General features: G+C 38.9%; 1 protein-coding gene across 15 annotated transcripts in view; it reads left to right on the top strand.

Annotated features, from left to right (window-relative positions):
• PARD3 (par-3 family cell polarity regulator) overlaps positions 1 to 20,125 on the top strand; it is a 462,214-nt gene that overhangs the window by 280,437 nt on the left and 161,652 nt on the right. For 13 of the 15 annotated variants that reach the window (XM_050915860.1, XM_050915861.1, XM_050915856.1 and 10 more), the window contains one exon: positions 11,543 to 11,693. In XM_050915860.1, the coding sequence (XP_050771817.1) occupies positions 11,543 to 11,693 (151 nt within the window). Of the gene's footprint in view, positions 1 to 11,542; positions 11,698 to 12,336; positions 12,342 to 20,125 lie in introns of all 15 variants that reach the window. The other 2 variants (XM_050915857.1, XM_050915850.1) reach the window with 1 other exon arrangement.

Below are 20,125 nucleotides of genomic sequence, written 5' to 3'. Positions count from 1 at the left end.
AAGCTAAAGAAAGAGAGAATTACAAAATGATCTGAATTTCAGTGTTAGACATGCTAACCTTATTACCGATCAATAAAGTTTTTCTTTTGACTATTTTCGTCAATGAATAACAGGAAACACTGAATAAAACTATATTGATTTTGTTATTGGATCCCACTGTTTACGTGATTTTTGTTCTTTGGAGTTTTTTATGTAGGCCTATTGAATCTTTCGTTTATAGACTTAGTGTTAACTGACTTGCTTCTTTGTCACTTTCAATTTTCACTTTGTCACTTTTGTTAATTAAGAGTAGAGCTCTTACATTTCATTATTATATTTTATCTAAGCAATTAAAAGTTCCATGAAAGATTCTGCAAAACTTGATGCAAATAATTCTGTTATTTTGGATTTTAAATATGTTGTGTCTTGGCCTTCATTGCAGGGGAGTATGAAGTACTGAATTCAGGGTGAAGTGGTGATTCTTTTTGTGATATTATTTGCAACTTCTGTCTCCTCCAGTGCAATGTTAATGTGTTGATGTTTTCAAACATATTCATGATTTCTAATAGTTTATGTTCTAGATTAATGTAAATAATGCTATATAGTAGGAATATGTGGGCATATGATACTGAGAAGGACCGCAGATGCTGTGGAGGACTGAATTAGGCTTCAAAATGATTTTGACGAATTGGAGAAATGCACTGAGTTAAATAGGGTGCAGTTGAATGGCAGGTCAGGGAAGCATCTGTTCTTAAGACATCTAAAAGTCATTCTTTCATTCTTGTTAACACCGATAAGGTCTTATCGGGAATGTTATTTCTTGAGCATCATGCTTCAAAAATGATGTGCACAAATTGGTTTAGTACTGCTGATCCTGCCTAGGGGGAAAAGGAGTGGTTTACTTTTTAATGCGTAAAATTGATCTTAAAAAAGTTCCAGTCCATAGTGTATTATAAAATCATGTTTGAAAAAGACACTAGCCTCTCTAAAAGTATTAAGCTCCTCTTGATTAACTGCTTATACACAGCTTTAATACACATACACACATGTTTATATATACACACTGCTGGAAAGCCGGCTTGGATGCATACGGTTTCTCACTTGGTGTTGAAGGAATTCTGACCTTTTCATATTTGGTGATGTCCTGTTCTAGCCCTACTTCTGAACTTGGACTCCAGACTGTCTTTTGGAGACTGTTCCTTATTCCTACCCAATTTCAGATGCCTTTTATATGTTACTACATAAAAAGGATGAAATATTTTAGACCATTTCTGTGTTTAGTATAATTTTTTCAAAAAGGATGTAGAAGTTGTTCACTCTTCTCTTAGTGAAAGTCTTCTAGATCAAATTTATCAAGACAGTGTTTGTAAACATGATGGAGCAAATCCAGCAATGATGAACCAAAGACATTGCTCCTTAAATCCAATAGAAGTTTTGCTTGTTCAAGTTCGGAATAATTTGGTGCCCTACATCTGCTTGACATTTAGTGTGATTTATTTTGCAGAAATCACATGGCAAAAATGGCACAGCTCAGTCTACAGTATATGTGCTCCAAGATGAAAGAACTGATGTTAGAACCAGATTTTGATACACTGAAATGTATCTGTAGAGGGAGCAGGATGGGGAGCTGTGTCTGTCAGGGCCTACTTTATAGTTTTTTATGCATTTTCCCAACTCCTTAATAAGCTAGGGAGATGAGCCATAATGATTTGGGAAAGTGATGATATGCAATTATTGGTGTAGTGATCATCTTTACAAAATAATTTTTGTAACTATTTTTTCTCAGGAGTTATTGCTTTCATGACATTCATCCAAAGGAAATACGATGTCAATACTGTTTGCATATTTTAATATGATGAAAGCACAACTTGCATGGACATAAAGCTATTTACCTGCTGAGCTGGCAGTATTCAAGAAGCCGGTTTTCTGAAAGTCTTGCAATGCCCAGACTTCAATGAAATGAAAAATGAAGAGAGAATTTTTTTTCTTGGCATCTTGCGATTAAACCCTAGTTCCTTGTTCAAGAATTGGACGGATTTAAACTTTAGATATTATTGATCTGATAGAATCCTGATAAGCTATGATAATATTATTTATGTATCTTGCATGAATACCATATATGAGTATGGTATTCAGTCAGCTTAGCCCCTAAGTAATGGATGTGTGGACTGAGACCCAGCTGGAGAGCAGCGTTGTGCAACTGAGCATTGCAGTGATACTCAGTTTCCCATGGAGCATCAGATATTGGCCATGTCTGGCAGCCTCAGCTATGTTATGCTTAATTCAGCAACGTAGATTACTTAGACGCGCTGGTACACAAGTTGTCCCCATAGAATATTCCTGTAGCTGCCACCAGCCTAGTATACAGTCTCAGCAAAAATTTTTAGTATTAGAACAAAAAATAAATGACATCTGACTGGCAGCAAATTCAGGAGCTTGCAGATTAGAAGTAAAAGCATCAGAAGGGCAGACCCTATCTTGATAAGTCACACCTTTTACCAGCATAGAATCATTTAGGTTGGAAAAGACCTTTAAGATCATCGAGTCCAGCCGTTAACCTAACACTGCCAAGTCCACCACTAAACCATGTCCCTAAGTGCCACATCTACGCGTCTTTTAAATACCTCCAGGGATGGTGACTCAACCACTTCCCTGGGCAACCTGTTCCGATGCTTGATAACCCTTTTCAGTGAAGAAATATTTCCTAATATCCAATCTAAACCTCCCCTGGCGCAGCTTGAGGCCTTTGTTTCTTCTTGTCCTATCGCTTGTTACTTGGGAGAAGAGACCGACACCCACCTCACTACAACCTCCTTTCAGGTAGTTGTAGAGAGCGATAAGGTCTGCCCTCAGCCTCCTTTTCTCCAGACTAAACAACCCCAGTTCCTCAGAAATGGAGTTTTACTATTTTTTCTTAAAGACAAAAAGAAATGTTTACCGTTTGAGAAAGTATTTCCCTGGTGTTTTCTATGCTTTTCTCTCTCTTTTGGTTCTCCAAAGGAGTCACCATAAAATAACAGCAGCAACAAAAAAGATCCTGTTCAACTGATTTCTTTCCTGTTTCGGTTCAGCATTGTATGTGCCCACTCTATGGACAAACATACAGCTTACACTCTTGTTAGTCTTGCAGAACCACAGTTAAGTGAAACGAGCTTGATTATATTCCCTTTGTGCATCTCCAACAGCAGTGTTCATTCCACTCCATTCCAGTGGCATGGTCAGTCCTGCACCACGGTGTGAGGTCAGGACTCGGCGCCCTGGGATTCCCCCCATGCCACGGAGTAGCCGCAAGTGTCTCGTAAGGGGAATCTGTACAAGGGGTGATAATGCCAATGCTCAGTGTCTGGATGATAAAAGCATTTGCTATCTGGCTGTTAAAAAACCAACAGCAAAAAGAACAAAAAAAACCCAACAGCAAAAAGAACAAAAAAACCCCCAAGCCTTTTTGTTTTTCTCCCGGCTTCAAGTCCAGTAATCATTTTGCATTTGCAAAATCAAACTGAGTTCTTTTGAGATAGATAGGCAACCCAGTCTGCTTTTTTCTTCAGTAAAATTGAGTTTGAATTGGATTTTAAGAAAGTTAGTAGTATGAATGCCGTTCTTTTGGGTTTAATATTCATTTTCATAATCAGCCCTAAGAATTGCAGGAGGGGAAGAGTTCATTTGACAGCGTGGTTCTGCTGAGTGCCATTTCTCTGTGTTTCAGTTCAGACCAGAATTTTCACATGCTTTTTGTATTTTGGTTGCTGTCCAGAAGAGAGGACGGCTCATCCCCTGTTGTTCTGGGTTTAGAGAGGCAGGGACAGTTGCCTCCGATCTGCTGCAGAGGAGCTGTTTCTTTGTCAGAAAGCTTTTGTAGGCTTCAGAAATCAAAGTCCGCTTAACTTGAGCATGAAACTGTTTCAAAACTTTGTGAAGTGACTTCTGATACTCCTTTTTCATGCCAACATTATTCTCATACAGCTTCACCAGTTCTCATGTTGTAGACTAAGCCTCCAAAGCCATTATAGTAACAATAAAAATGTACATAAACACCATAAAAGTATTATCTTGTCTTCAGATAGGTAGTGAGGAGATCATTTACATCATCAGTGCTTGCATAACTGTAAACTCAAAAGAGACCACAAACTTCCCAGAAGGTAAAAAGCGTTTTTATGCTGTTGTGGTTTTACTGAACTGAAGAGTTGCCTGTAGAAAGAATTTTCATTGACTCACCAGGAGATAGAGTATAATCCATCCAGGTTTTCAGGTGAATTATCTTGTAGTAAATATTGATATAAGCATGGAGTGAGTGGTAGTTATGAATGAACTCCAAGCCAAACTGTGTATCTGAGTTTTTCTCCTGTTTGCATTACATCTACACAGAGTACAGTAATGTAGTTAATTCTGTAAGCGGCACTGCTACAAACCCTGCAAAGCTTTGTTTAATATCTCAACCACTCCAGAAAAAATTACACAGTGAATATTTGATGGATGGTGTTAGATTAGTGTAACAAAAACATTTAGTTTGGGATTTGGATATATCTAAGGTTCCCCCCCTCCCCTTTCAAAAAAGTTAAATATGCTGTTCTATGTTTTCAACTTTCAGCCTTGCCCTCTGTGATCAGCATTGTGTGTTGACTCTTCAACTTTCCTGTGTAAACACAGAGAGACTTCAAAGTACATTTCCAAAGTTGTGCACAGTGGCAAAAATGGGAAGAATAACAATAGTATTGACTTGATATTCGTATAGACCTCAGTTTTCAGAATACATCGCCATCAGCTTTTCAGATCTTTAACTCAGGGTTGACATTTTTTAAACTACCAAGATTTAAGGAGAGACACTGGAGCTCCTTGCGCTGTGTTCTGTTAATTAGTGATATTATTATGATTAGCCTGTATGGGCAAACAGCTGCTGGCTGTATGGCCATAATGCATATGCAGCGCTTAGGCACAACTGTCAGGCAGACCCGTGCACTGGCAGCAGTATGTGCTGATTCAAGAAAATAAAGGTAATTGTTACTTTTGGAATCCTGCTCTTTTCAGTCCTGCAACCTGGGCAGCTTAGAGGCACAGACTGCTCGTCTGCACTCTGTTCCTGTCACACACAGGCAGCACTTGTCTGCCATTAAGAGAGAGAGCATCACCATTTTCTCAAAATGAGAGATTTCAAGGGTTTTTCTTGTCTATCTCCCTTTTTTGACAGAATTAATGTCTTGCCAAACATGCCTGAAATGAAGGTTTGCAAATGATTTGTAGATCCCCAAATTTCTTTCTGCATGCCTGTTCATCTTTGCTCCAGTTGCTGAGTTGAAAACGGAGCAAACCATGAAGCAGAGAAATAGTCATGAATCCAGACCATATAAGGACCTCATCAACTGTTTAAATAAATTAACTAGTAGACAGACCAGTGAGATGGATTTTGGAAATGAGTGGTTTCATTATAAAAGAAAGGAAACAAGCAAACATTTTTTTTTTCCCCCGGTATGTGTGGAAGTATAAAACATTCAGCATCATTTTTCCCTGCATGCATTATCTAGTTACCTACTTTGAAATTGATATGACAGGTTTGGTTTTTTTCTTTTCTCGCTAGATTGGTTTTGTGATGACCTTCTGGAGGTCATTTAACTATCAAAAAGGCTTTAGCATCTTCTCCAAACACAATGATTTCACTGTTCACTCTCTTCTCCAAGTCACTGATAAAGCTGCTCATCAGCCTAAGCTGTTCCTAGCTCTGATCCCTGGGGGAACCTACAGCTGGCTCTTCTCCATCCTGAAGACTGATCTTTGTGTCCAATCCTTTCGCCAGATTTCAACCCAGAAAATGAAAACTTAGTCCAGTCCCATGAAAACTTAGTTTCTTTAACGCCTTTGACATGAAGCCTTGGTAGAGTCTTTTTGAAAATGCAAATATGTAATGTCCGTTTTATTGCCTGAGAGCTCAGGGAGCTCAGTGGTACCTTTGTGCAACTCCAGCACAAGTGAGGCAGGATTTCCCCATGGACATCTACCTTCCCCATGGACCCAAGTCCGTCATGCTCAGTGATCTTACTCTTTATTATAGATGCCACCATTTTATCTGGAGGGAGGTCAGACGCCTGGTCTGTAGTTCCCAAGATCCCCTCTAGGCATACAGGCAACCACCAGTCCTCTGGCACCATGGCTGTTCGTAACAGTATGTTGAACGTTTTGGCCAGCAGTTATGTAATTTCATGTTTGAGTTTCTTCAGGGCTTTTGGGAGAATGCCATCCAACCTGGGTGACATGTTAACTTCTCACCTACCCGTTTGGTCTAATGCTCGTGTATTTTCTTCTGGCTAATCTCACTCCTCTCCTTATTTGCTACAAAGAATGGGGTCAGGTGTGGAAATCTCCCCGATACCTTCAGCAGTAAAGACTGAGGTAAAGAAATCATTGAGCTTCCCTACTGCAGACTTGTCCCTCAGTGCCCCTTTCACTCTTGCCATCAAGGGGTCCAACTGATTGCCGGTGTACCTTCTTATGTCTGATGTCCTTGGTGAACATTTTACCTTCAGTCTGAACATCCTCTGAAGGGTGTTGCTTAAATTCTTCCTTCTTCCTCTCAATTTCTTGGGCTATATTGGTGTTGTTTTTTTAATTGTGGCACATTTTACCTGAGCTTCTAATAAAGGACTTGTTAATGGTCTCCTTTTAGGCCTCTGGTGGTCTTTTTGGTGCATGATTTTCAGTGTATTTAGGTAAACTTCTAATAGTAAATATCCCAAGAGATATTTTAAAAAGTTAGTTGTTGGGAAAGTATGAACATGGTTTTCTGTTTTGTAGTATCTTGTGTCTTCTGTTCTGCCCTTCTACCTGTCCCCATTTATTACAAGCTCCATCTTGGCCACGTTCTTCCCCATACCCCATAACCTACTAACTACATTTTGTAAAGTTTTGTGGGTTCCCTCCCACCGTTCTGAAAGCATTTTTTGTCTTCTCCTTGCCTTTTGACATTGTCAGAACAAGAATGCAGTATTTCTTAGAAACACTGTGCTAATTTTACATTTACTAGTGCATGATTGTGCATGTAAATCAAACCTGACCCTTTTACTGGCTATTTACCTACATTTTTGTGTCTTGCAAAGTCTGTCCCTAAAGTAGGATCCCAACTTGGGTGGTAACAAAGAAAACCATATTTAATATTGGTAGTAGTATTGTGAAAGTATCTCTGTTGAAAAGGGAAGCTGAAGCGTTTTGGACATCTTAGCCACAGTACACAGATAAGAAAGGAAAAAGAAAGCCTGGGGAATAATTCTGTGTGACAGGAAGAGCTTCAGTACCCCGGATGCAGTGTAATATATAGCAAATTTGTATACTGGCTTCTTTAAAATCTGTAATGCTTGCATGCCAGTGTTTGGATAATTTACTTTCTGAAGAAAAAAGAGAGTCTGATTATTGTTTCTTTTAAAAAAAAGAGTTTCTTTATGCTTTGAATATTTTGGCAATGTTCTTGTGCATGAACTTTTTTCATATTTATGTGCATAACTTCAGATAGGATGGATGGTGGTGTTTAAGTAAAAAGGACCACATTAGTTGTCCTTTTATCATCTAGATAAACAGCAGCTGGGCTAGCTAGTACAGGCAGTGCTTTAGCAAACAGCTGGTTCTTATCTGAATGACAAAGGGCCAGGGTAGAGACCTTTTTTATTTAAAAAAAATAAATCTTGTTTCTATTTTTATTTTAAGAGAATGGAGAGAAAAGGAGCTACAGGCAATCTGTAGCATGTGAGGTTTTATTGCATTTTTAAGAATATGATCATTTATTATAGATCAGTGTTAGGATCCAGAGGGGGAACTATCTTTTCAGCCTGGAGAGAAGGCGGCTCAGGGGGATCTTACCCGTGTCTATAAATACCTGATGGGGGGAATAAAGAAGGCTGATCCAGACTCTTCTCAGGGCTGCCCAGTGCCAGGACAAGAAGCAACAGACACAAACTGAAATACAGGAAATTTGTTTAAACATAAGAAAAAAATTTTCTTCTGAGGGGGTGGTCAACCACTGGCACAGGTTGCCCAGAGAGGTTGTGGAGTCTCTGTCCTTGGAGGTATTCAAAACCCAACTGGACAAGGCAGTGGGCAACCTGCTCTTGCTGACCTTGCTTTGAGCACGAGGTTAGACTAGGTAATCTCCAGTGGTTCCGTCCAACCTCAACCGGTCTGTGACTGAACTGTCATAGCAAGAAGTGCTCCTGCTAGGGGCAGCTATTGATAGGAAGTATAGCGGCCAGCTGCTGCCTAGGCTTGCTTTCCTTGCCAGGCCTTTAATGAAGGTCAGGAATTCATACATCTTTGTTCATATTCCATACTCTTTATCAGTTAATCAAATTAAATTATACCGGATAGCACTGATATTGGCTAAGGGAAGGAACTGGAATGTGTAATTCAAGCTCTTTATTAGAAATGCATCAGGAAGAACAAATCTTTATTTGAACTGCAATCTTGCTTTGGACTGTCGGTCTCTTTGTCTTGCCCACAGCACAGTTTCCAAATTCAGTGTATTTTTTCTTATACAGACTTTCTGTTAATAATGTGAGGGAAAGACTTTTTTTTTTTGTGAAAGCCAGTTGTGTAATTCCTGTCTAATTTTTGCTATGTTATAAAAGGCATTGTGTCTTTTGTAAAATACTTGTGTAGTTGGCTGTCGATGCCTTTGTTTAAACCCATCTTTTGAGATGCAAATTAGAAATGGAAAAAGTTTTCCCCATGAAAATGATAAAATACGTGATTCACTTCACAAAACACGGCCATCTAAACACAACGCTCCTACTATTTCTTTTATTTACCCTGTACTTTACTGCATTACCAGGAGTGAATTTCTATGTATTTCTCTGATTCAGAGCTTTCTTCTTGTCAGTATCTTTCTGAAAATCTCTTGAGACCTTCCTACAAATGAGTTTGAAAGTTGATGGGTTGTCACATGAAGAAGGACTGTGCGATATGGCTCACTAAAAGCTGGACACTTGTTACATAAAGTCATCAATATAGCACTGGGAGAATAAATCCCAAAGCACTTTGATATTTTCACACCTTATTTAAAGGCAGTGAAATAAAGGTTAGTTCATTATTTAATGCCTTTATCATGCAAGTTTAAGCTCTCAAGCAGTCTAAAGTTGCTATGCTTTTTTTTTCTTACAGTGTTTCAGAATTTAACTTTTCTATTCTTTTTGAATTTGCCTTAGATTCCTTTATAACAGAGGCTACAAATATTGTTTAATTTACTTTTCAGTAAAGCTGTCAGTTGTAATCTGCAATTTAAAAAACTAATAAAACAAATCCTCATTTCACAATTTAAACCCTATTGAGTCTAATTCACTTGCACTGCAAGTTTATTATTCTCCTGCAGCTTGACGTGCCTCCAATTGTAATTGTGTTGACCCTCCGATGCAGTAAATCTCCCCAGTGCTTATCAAACTGGGAGAGATAAGTCTACAATTTGGAACTTCATTAAATATCTCATTTATATTAAACAGATGATGACTTTGAACAGAAATAATAATTTTTACAGACTCTGCGACCTCCCGATCGTGGTTTCCTTGACTTTGTAATGCGTCATTTCACAAACCTCCACCCCTCCATGTACCAGGCGTTACGCCAGCACCTGAATGTCAGAAGTCATTAGTCCATCGGGCTGACTTCAAAGCCTCTGCTGTGGAGACTGTAGCTGAGTGCTTTGTAGCCCTTGAAGCAGATTTTTAAAAATCTTTTGTACCGTAATTTCTTAGACATCTGGGGATTGCGAGTAGAGTGATTAATAATGGGCAGAGGTTTAAAGAAGAAAAAACAACCAACAAACATGTTCCTTGTTATTGTAATTCCTGAAACTATGAACTACTCCTCTCGTGCTCATTTAGAGACCGGTCCTTGGAGTAGGTGTTCCCAGTTCCCAGCAGCTTCAAAGAATTTGCAGTGTACTCAGTATCTTGCAGTATCTGGTCCCCACTGTATTTCAATACATATAAAATATATGCCGTGGGATTTGTGTAAAGACATTGTTCTTGAGATTTAACTGTACACTTCAATACAAAGAGGCATGTTGGTGAGAACAGCTAATGCTTTGATGTGTGAGTTCATATGATTACCCTGCAAAATACATCTGTTTTTAAATATTTATTTTTTTTTTTAATAGAGCTGGATTCAGTTCACGCTGTTTAGGTGAATTGGTTTAATGGTCTCAGCGAAGCTCTTTTGGTAGCATTACCGAGTAGCCAGCCAGGGTGCTGGACCTCAGGTGAACCGAGAGCTTTAGGGGCAGGAAGGCTGGATGGTGTGAGGGCTGGGTGATGGTGTGGGGAGTCTCTTGTCTCTGCAGTGAGCAACTGGGTGCTGACAAATTGGGCATCCAAACTGACCGGTGAGCGCATGGGTGCTCGTTCTCCTCGCTCCCAGGGGCCGTGTTGGCAGCGGCAGTGGAGCTGCCCGTGGCTAAACCCAGCTAGACAATATCAAATTGTTTTCTTTCTTTGCCTCGCATGGCTGCTGCTTTCCACTGAGCTCTGATTCTCTGGGGCTTACTGAGGAAAACTCAACTTTTTCCTCTCTTTTTGAAAAATCTGAGAGGCATGTGCAGGAAAACAGGGGATGACCAGCTTCTGCAAACAAAGGCTGAGCTGGGAAGTTGCTCAGGGGGGAGCCTTCTGACGGAGAGCAGCTGGGGTGGGGAGGAGGCTGTACATGCAGTCTTCTCCCCTGTGCATGTGGCCAAGCAGCCTGTCTCCATCGCTTCTTCCACCACCTACTTCATCTGTCTTGTGATGCCCTGGGGAGGTCTGCCTGGAGTCATGGTGGGCAGGGACCAGCAGCTCTGGGGGTTGAGGGCTGGAGTGGGGGGGCACCTCATGTCTTGGCAGTTCTGGTTTTTGTGGCTCTGCCTGGATGCGGCAGCAGTGCCAGGGATCAGGGAAGCTTCCAGACTGAATGAAGCACGTGAGGTCTCTGTACGCTGCAGCCAGGAAAGGCAGAGCAAAGAACTCATCATAAATAGGGGGGGGGGAAAAAAAGTTACTGTGAAGTCTGACTTCTTTTTTTTTTCTTTCCCTCCTAACTACAAAACATTTGAGTGTTTGCATATTGGTTACTAATGTGTGATGGGGTTTCCTGGGGGTTTCCATGATGATTACATTTGAAAGCAAATTGCACCACTTCAAAAAGTGCCAGCAGCCCAATTCCAAATGGAGTTCCTGCTCCGCGCTCCTGACAGGGGCCTTGTTCTGACAGGCTGTCAGTGTGGGAAAGATGGCCCAGCTGTCCGCCCGATAGTATTGAAAAAAGCCCAGACTCTCTGTTTAAGAAGTTATCCAACAGAAAGACACCAAAATGCAATGGGTTTTTTCACCAATTTTCTGCTGAAGGATTTGAAATTTGACAGGGCACCATGGGAGGTGCAGTGTAAAGTGGCTTAGAAAGTCGGTCATTAAGCAGAGCTGTCACTGCAAATTATATTTGTCCAGGGTGAGAAGTTCTAGCTCATTTGGTGCCCAGACAGGTCTAGGCCTTCGGCGAGTTGTTACAGTTCCCCCATGCTGCTAAATGGACCCTGGGTGCTAATTTTCCTTTGTCTGTGCAGTTGGAGTCACCTGGGAGCCCCTCTGGGCCAGAGCTGCCCATAGAGACTCTGCTGGATGACCGGGAACGGAGGATTTCCCACTCCCTCTACGGCGGGATCGAGGGTCTCAACGAGTCGCCCACGAGGAATGCGGCGCTGAGTAGGATAATGGGTGAGTCAAATCAGCTCTGCTAATCGGAGCGTGTTTTTATGCCTCTCTCTGATTCATCAAAGGGCGATTACTGTATTATGTGGGAATCAGGGAGCATGGAGGTTGCACCGACCAACTTAGAATGTGCCTTAAAATTGTTCCACGCAAGCCTTCTGGATAGTTAATGTGAGAAAGAAAGTGAAGTGGAATTATAAAGTGAATTTCATATCCTGTGGCAGGTAATAGAACAAATAACAGGAGCATTTAACATGGTTTTTCAGTGTCTGGTCTGGGACAATAAATTATTAGTGGGTCTAGTCTCCATGTTGAGTCTTCATTTGCATGAAAGTCAGTGACTCATGGGTATTTATAATTACTTTCAGCATTTCTTCTCCTCTGTTTTAGTCATACTAAAGTACAAAAATAAATAAGGTAAACTTGCATCCATTTATGCTTATTAGGCTATTTCATTAATTTGTTTGAGTTTTTGCTTTGCAGGACACCAATTCTAAAACCTCATAACTAATTTTAAGCATCTCTTGTGTAGATTCTGTGCCATACCATCTGCATGGCCCCAGTGGATAATGAGGTTATTAGCGGTTGCTCTGCAGCAATTCAGCTTCCGATGTACAGAGCTAGGTAATAAAGACTTGCCTTGCCACAGGAGTGGTCAGATTTACTGACTAGGATGGGATTAGTTTGAAAGGATTTTCAAATTTAAACACAAAGGGCAGCTTGATGAAAATAGCACCTGACAGAAGACGTGACGATTGCTGCTTGAGTTGTTTTAAACATAAGACATGGCCATTAAATTTGGGACTTTTTTTAGTGTGCTTGACACACAATATATTAGAAGATGCTGCTATAAACTTGATATGAAGCAAAGCTGAACTTAGTTTTTAATTGCTTCAGATTGATTTTCGGCCTTAGAAAATGAAAGTCCACCACTTAGGCTTTTTCCAGTCAGCAGTTTGTATATATATTTCACTCTGGTTTGGGGTTGGTTTTTTGTTTGGTTTTTTTTTTAATTTTTGTATTTTGGAGTTTGCTTTTTCTTTGTGGTAGCAGAATAACACTGTTGTTAAACTCTCTGAAAATCCACAAATTTGCTATTTAAGATATTTCTTCAGTTTTTTGTCTTTTCTTTGTACATTTGGGCAACAAAAATTAGAAATAAATCATATTCTATTCTATTGCATTACATTTTGTGCAGCTTGGAAGAAAAATTGTATACCTGGGAATCAAGGAAGCATTAAACCTTTTCACCCAAAGTCATATGCTCTTAAAGAGAACAATTTAAAAAAAACTATTTATTTGTTGACAAATTTAAGGAGTGATAAAATAATTTGAAGTCTTTAGCACTACTCTCCCATAGAAGGGACTAGTTCTTGTGGTGTCAAGGCTTTAGATAAAACATTTGCAAAGCACTGCCTTCTGCTTTTTCCATCAGTGTTGCAGAGGATTTACACATAGAGCTCATACAAGCGTTAACGAGTTATCGCTTAAACACCTTGTCCAGTGATGGGAGAAGAAACCCTGAGAGAGTCTGTGTGCATGTGTGTCAGCAGTGCAGTTTACTTACACATCAAAGGAACACAGGGCTTGCCATGCCAAATCGAACTAGTGGTTCATCAGTCTGGTATCATCCCTTTAGCAGTAGCCAGTAACTGATGTTTCAACAAAGGAAAAAAAAAATCTTTCCAAAGCTCTTAAAATCTAACGCTTTTGGATACCTCTGCAATGTAGACCTAGGGAAAAAAAATCCATCCTGCATTTTATAAGTGTTTTATAACCTGAAGTTGATGTTTTGATTTCCTCTGAATCATCGTTTTTCTGTATTGTTTTCAGAAACCAGAAACTATGTAGAAAATTGGTTGGTTGTGACTTAAATCCATTGATGCTTTAGTTGGAAGCACATGGAAAATCAAGTTGTGCCTGAACCTCATAGTAAATGTGATCTAGTCCAGCATAACTGAAAACTGGTCTTGCCAGGACTGGGTCATTCCCTTTTGTAGTCATGGCAGCTTCACAGAGATGTCATGTTTAAACCCAGTTTTTAGGTGGCAGTCAGTTTTCTAATATGCTAATTTTTCTGAATTAATCAGTACCACTGAGTTAAAACTGCAGTGTTTATAATCTTTTGTGATATTATTGCATGCATGTTTTCTTGCAGTGCCATACAACAGAGAGGTATTATTACCTGTTGGGAGAGATAGGTACAGTTGCTTGTTTCAGAGTAGCTAACAGTTGTAAGACTCAATCATTTATTATGCAGCCGATTTCCTGTCCTATTAGCATTGATAATGAGAAGAAAACTCAGAACTTTTTTTAGTTTCTTGAGAATGTATATGTGGTGTTACATGACTCTTTCAGAGTTGTCTTCCTCTGTTGAAAATTGGCCTAAAAGCGAGGATTAGTCCTAAGAACAATCTGGCTGAGGAAGACCGGAGGTCTGTACCTTCCCATGCCGGTCCTGACCATGAAAGCAAGCCAAAAGGAGTGCTTTATGCAGTGCTGATTCCCTTGAGTGCTCTCCTCGTATCGAGAAGCCCTCTGACTTACAGGCTTTCTGAATCCCCTGATGTCTTTTTATTTACCCCTCTATGGATTTAACTACGTAAACTTTTAGTGCTCTCGGTACCTTGTGGTGAGGAGGTCACAGTTTGATTTCATGTGTGAAGGAGCAGGTCTTTCTGCTTCTCTTGCTATTGGATAAAATTGATGGATTTTGAGTTTTCTTTCTTCCTAAGTTAGACTATTCAAAAGTGATAATGTCAAGGTCTGGAAAATACCTGCTGTTTACAGTCATTGCTTAAAGTTGGAACAAAACTTTTAAGAGAGTTTTGTTTCTTTTAAATACATCGAATGTAATTTTCAGGAAGGATATTTAAGACAATTTCCTTACTCTTTCAATCCATAACTGACAGCAAGAACTGGTTGTCAGAGCCTTGCTGTGAGAGTGGGAATAAAATAACAATTTCAGAATGTGATTTAAATTATGTAAAATAATGTTTGCTTACTGCAAAAAGGCTACATGAATCTTTTAATGTTTCTGATGATTCTTATGTTGATCTACTTTTCTAGATGATTGTTGCTATTATAGATTTTCTTACACTTTTTCATTTGATAATATTTCACTGAAAATTTCTGATGGAGAAGAGATACCGCTTTTTGTATTCAGGGAACGATATTTTTGTTTTTGATAATGCATTTTTTTATTTATAGAAATTGGGAATTCTCTTCTAAGAATTAGATGGCTATAATAAACCCTTATATTTATTTATTTAATATTTTCAGGTTGCATGCTGTTAGTACATTCAAAATAACAACTGTTATGCTGGGTTGCTTGGCTGTATGATTAGAAATTCAAGTCTCTTCTTCTGATACACCGTTCTTGTATATCATCCATTATGCTCCTGAGTTTTGCAGTATGCAAATACATAGCTGCTGTCTATATAAATTATTCTTCTTCAACAAATAGCTTAGTACAAAGTCCTCTTTCATCTCTTTCTTCTAGTTGCTGATTTTTTTTTTTATGAACACGGTGGGTTTTGTTGCTAACGGTGACTAAACAGAAGTTATTTATCAGGGGTACACAGTATAACAATAGCTTGCACTGAATTTGCTTTTCATCCTGAAGGATCCCCCAGAACTTCGTAAGATTTGATAGTTCCTACACAACAGGGAATACTTTGTTCTCTACATAAATAATTGCTATCTTAAGGATAGAATCTGGAGGAAGCACTACTGAAAAAAATTTAGCTAGAGATGTAGAGTGTGTCAATGAAATGAAACTAACCCTTTACAAGCAGAATGCAGTTCTCCGGCCAGGAATCTCATCAGAATGTGGTGGTCTGCTACAATAGTCTTGACAGATTTGAGCACTCTCTTGAAATCCAAAGCCTGAATATAGTGGAGACATTTTTGCTCTTAGATGTTCCCCAGACATTTATTCTCAATCCCACCTCTGTTTAGCTTGGAAAATTAGATGATATGAGTATCTATGGGAAATTTTGCCAAAACTCAGTATATTGCTGGCAACAAATATGCTGTTAGTGAAAAATTAAAAAATGAAGATTTGGAGAAGTTCTAATTTCTCATTGCACGATTCTCTGTATCCCTCCTGTAGGAAGTCTCATCACTATTATTATCATCATCATCATCATCACTATTTTATTATTATTTCTATTATTTATTACTCTATGTTTTACTTTGGTTAATACTTCTTTCTTCATCATAGAGTAGCTGTTGCTGATTTCTTGGTCAGGCAGGTTAGGAATCACTTGCCACGTCAGAGCAAGAAAGGCCCTCTACTTGTGGAAAAGGCTTGAATTGGTCTGAACCCCACAATATCAAAACGCTCATGAGAGTCACTCATAAAGTAATACTTGGTTTTGAACATATCATAAGGGTGTTCAACAGATTTCTTAGACCTTCCTTTAAATAGAAGGTAATAGCAAAAGCACAAGAACCAAACCAGATACAGTACCATGACAACGCAGTGTAGTACGGGAGCCAAGTTACTGCAGCAAACGCATTAACCAAACTTCAGGGATTTTTAAGATTTAAAAGGACCTGGAGTAGTTGGGTTCTTTATGAGTAAGCCTGTTGTTCATTTTATGTACTGTGTATACGCAGGGTTTTTTTGGAGTGCGTTATGTTGGTGGTTTAATTCAGGTCCAAACTATTTTCTGGTCTATTATAGGTCTATACTGTTACAGGTTTGAAGTATTGCTGTTTGGCATATTTTTCCTTCTAAGCTGAAAGTCCTCATAGACCTGGAGACCAGCCATTTGGTACTGGAGCTCTGAGACTTCTTTTTCTGCACAGACGGATGGGAACCCTTCTTACCCCATAGTTTGGTATGGTCCTCAGGCTACCCTTGTTTAGATTGGTAACTTGTTCAAGAAATTTGAGCCTCATTGTTCTGAGACGAGACACGCTTGAAAGGGAGAATGTTTTCCCTTCCTTATTACACTGTCCAAAATACTTTATATTATTACAGATTACCGCGCTGAAGTTGAATTAATATATGCAAAACTGGACTTGAAGTGTATTCAGAGTCTAAATGTTATAGCACTTTTCTAGCCCAAGGGAAAGTTATTTTCTTGGAGAGGTTTGTAGACAGCTTGAGCAGTGTCTTAGATTTGTAGATCAGTCAAATACACTGATGGTTACTAGGTTTGAAGTTTCTTTGATGTTTTCTTGTAATGTTTCTCACAACACTTGCAGAGTTGCTTTCTCCACGGGTAGTTTCTGTCCACTTCAGCTGAGCTCTCTACAAAGGATGTATTGAGTCCATTGCTGAGGTCTGTCTAACCATCTGCTGGAGGTGAAGCCTTTCACCTGTTTTTAGCTTCATCTGCAGCGAAAAGCATAGGCATGTCAGATGGGTTTTCTCCTTAATTCCAAAGCAACTATTAAAATGTCAGTCTTCACCCTTGTCAGATATAAAGAAGGGTAGTGAAAAGTTAAAAATGTTACTGAATTACTGTAGCCTCTCAAATGGGAAGTTCAATCTGCTGAATGCCATAAGGTTATACCTTTTCACAATCAATTCTTTGGAGACGTTATTAACTACAGAGTTAACAGTCTTGTAGGCTTTATGTTTGGAAAGAAGTACATTACCAGGCTAAACATTAACCTGTCCATCAAAGAAGCTATTGCTGGGCAAAGAATCAGCTGTTATGCAAACTGAACACATTCATTTCAGTTTGACAGTGATGAGATGTTCACCATGCAGTACCTTTTTCTTCCAGCCACTTCTTCAGCCTTCTTCAATGATCTCTTTTGAAGCCAGTTGTCCCCCCTTGGAAAGCTATACAAAATGTATTATCTAGTGCAGCGATGATTTTAGCTAGCTCTTTACTGTCGTGCTTTAACCCCAACCATCAGCGAAGCACCACGCAGCCGCTCCCTCACTCCCCCCACCACTCCCAGTGGGATGGGGAGGAGAATCGGGGAAAAAAAGGTAAAACTTGTGGGTTGAGATGAGAACGGTTTAATAAGGAAAGTAAAATATAATACTAACAATAACAATAACAATGAAATATAATAATAACAACAACAACGATAATTGTAATAAAAAGGAATATAACAAAAAAAAGAAGAGGGAAAAAAAGAAAAAAAGGAAAAAAAAGACAAGTGATGCACAATGCAATTGCTCACCATCCGCTGACTGATGCCCGAGCAGCGATCCACCCCTCCCGGCCAACTCCCCCCAGTTTATATACTGGGCATGACGTTCCATGGTATGGAATACCCCTTTGGCTAGTTCAGGTCAGCTGCCCCGGCTCTGCTCCCTCCCAGCTCCTTGCCCACCTGCTTGCTGGCAGAGCATGGGAAACTGAAAAGTCCTTGGCTGAAGATAAGTGCTACTTAGCAACAACTAAAACATCAGTGCTGTGTTTTGGATTTAGTGTGAGAATAATGTTGATAACACATGACCAGCTACTAATAGGAAGATTAACTCTGTCCCAGCCAAAACCAGGACATTTACACATAAGGTTTTATTTGTTTGTTTGTTTTTTAATAATTGCATGCAAAGGTAGTGATGGTAACTGAAACTTTTCCAGAAAAGAGGTAAAAATTCTTTTCCCCTAATTCTACACATTTTTTCCATATCTGTAGGAAAAATAAAGCGTGAAAATATTTGATGTGTCCATAGAAGCAGGAAATACAAGTTTTGCTATATATTATTACTGCAGTGCATCATAGTTGTGGAATAATTTACAGTTTGTTGTCAGATTAATGGTTGATTAAGCTAGTGCTTTTCTTCTCACGAGATGTGACAATTTTACTGATTGTTTTAGTAAGATAGTACATTTCCAGGAATAAAATTCATGTAATGTCATGATCATTCATTAGAAATAATGTTGTGTGTAGTGAGAGTTAGGACCAAACATTTTAAATGACAGATCTTTTTAAGTCGAGCATCAATATCCAGGAGGAAAAAGTATTTTTAAAGATATTCTATCACATAAAAAATTATGTGCAGCTAATATAAAAGAATCATGCTTAATAATTAGCCATTGCCTCAGATAACTAAATAATTTTCATCCTGATTTGCAAATCTTTATTTTCCTTAGAGCAAGTTTTAGCTTAGTGTTTCTAGATACTGAAATAACCTCTGTTTATTCCAAGTTAAAATTTTAAATGGTGATAAATCTATATTTCCACTGTCATCCAAATAATATTGTATAGCCCCCATCCTCCCAACTCTATATCTCATGCATGTATCCTGAAAAACAGATTTATTCAGTTTAAACCATAGTTATATTACAAAGCATTGCGATCAAAATATTCCTTCTAATATTCTTTATAGCTTTTTAGTCTGTTTGGGTGTTTTGTTATTGTTATACAGTCTTATGCATTGAAATGATTACTGGAAAATATAATTATGTGTGTATATTTATCCCTATAAAAGCAGCAGTAGTAGTGGGTTTATAATATTTATATGCACATTAAACCTGGTTTTTACTTGGAAACAGTGTTTTACTAGTTTGTAAGAATCCTCTAAATATCATCTTTTAATTTGCTACTCTCACAAATTAACCCAATGAAGTCTGCTACTGAATAAAGAATAATGTTGAGTCTTTATTATGTCTCTCTCATGTATGTGATGGCTCTAGTTTAAGCATTTTAACAACAGTGTTAAAACTTATTTGAATTTGATGGTAATAGAATTAGGTAATTTTTTTTTCCAAATTTTGCATGTGTGCCTCCAGATTATTTTTTAAAGGAGAGAATGAAAATTTGGAATCGTTTAGCTTTAGCTGTGAGTTCTCATCACCTTTCACAATTCTTACCTTTGTGGAGGCATTATTAAAGGGTTCCAGGTTCCCAATAGCAGTCAAACTAGTTTCAGATTTCATGAGGGCAAGATTGATCAGGAGAAGTGATGAGCTTTTTTAGTCCCCGTTGAACTCATTCTTTGTTTCTACCAAATGATTTGATGCAAGAGAAGATACTGTCTTCTGGGACAGGTGCTTTTCACTTTCCTAGTGACAGGACCTGAGACAATGAGCACAGATGGAAACACAGGAGGTTCCCTCTGAACATCAGGAAACACTTTTTCACTGTGAGGGTGACTGAGCACTGGCACAGGTTGCCCAGGGATGTGGCAAAGTAGAAGTATTCAAAAGCCATTTGGTCAGGGTCCTGGACAACTGGCTGTAGGTGTCCTTGCTTGAGCAGGGGGCGTTGGACCAGATGAGAGGTCCCTTCCAACCTCAACCCTTCTGTGATTCTGTGATCTTCTTGCAGTAGGCTGCAGATACAACTGGTGTATATTACTTTTCAGGCCTCTGTATAGGAAGATGTGTATAAAGTGAGACATAGTTAATTTTATTATCTGCATTGTGTCACTCTTATCAGTAGCATTGCAGTTTGACGTGACACTTTATCAGCTGTATTATATATTATTCAAGGCACTCTCTGCCATTATTTAGTTT

Source organism: Gymnogyps californianus, chromosome 2, assembly GCF_018139145.2.
Source record: "Gymnogyps californianus isolate 813 chromosome 2, ASM1813914v2, whole genome shotgun sequence".
Lineage (NCBI taxonomy): Eukaryota > Metazoa > Chordata > Aves > Accipitriformes > Cathartidae > Gymnogyps > Gymnogyps californianus.
Note: the sequence above shows the minus strand (reverse complement) of the source record. Positions and strands in the feature narration are given on the sequence as shown.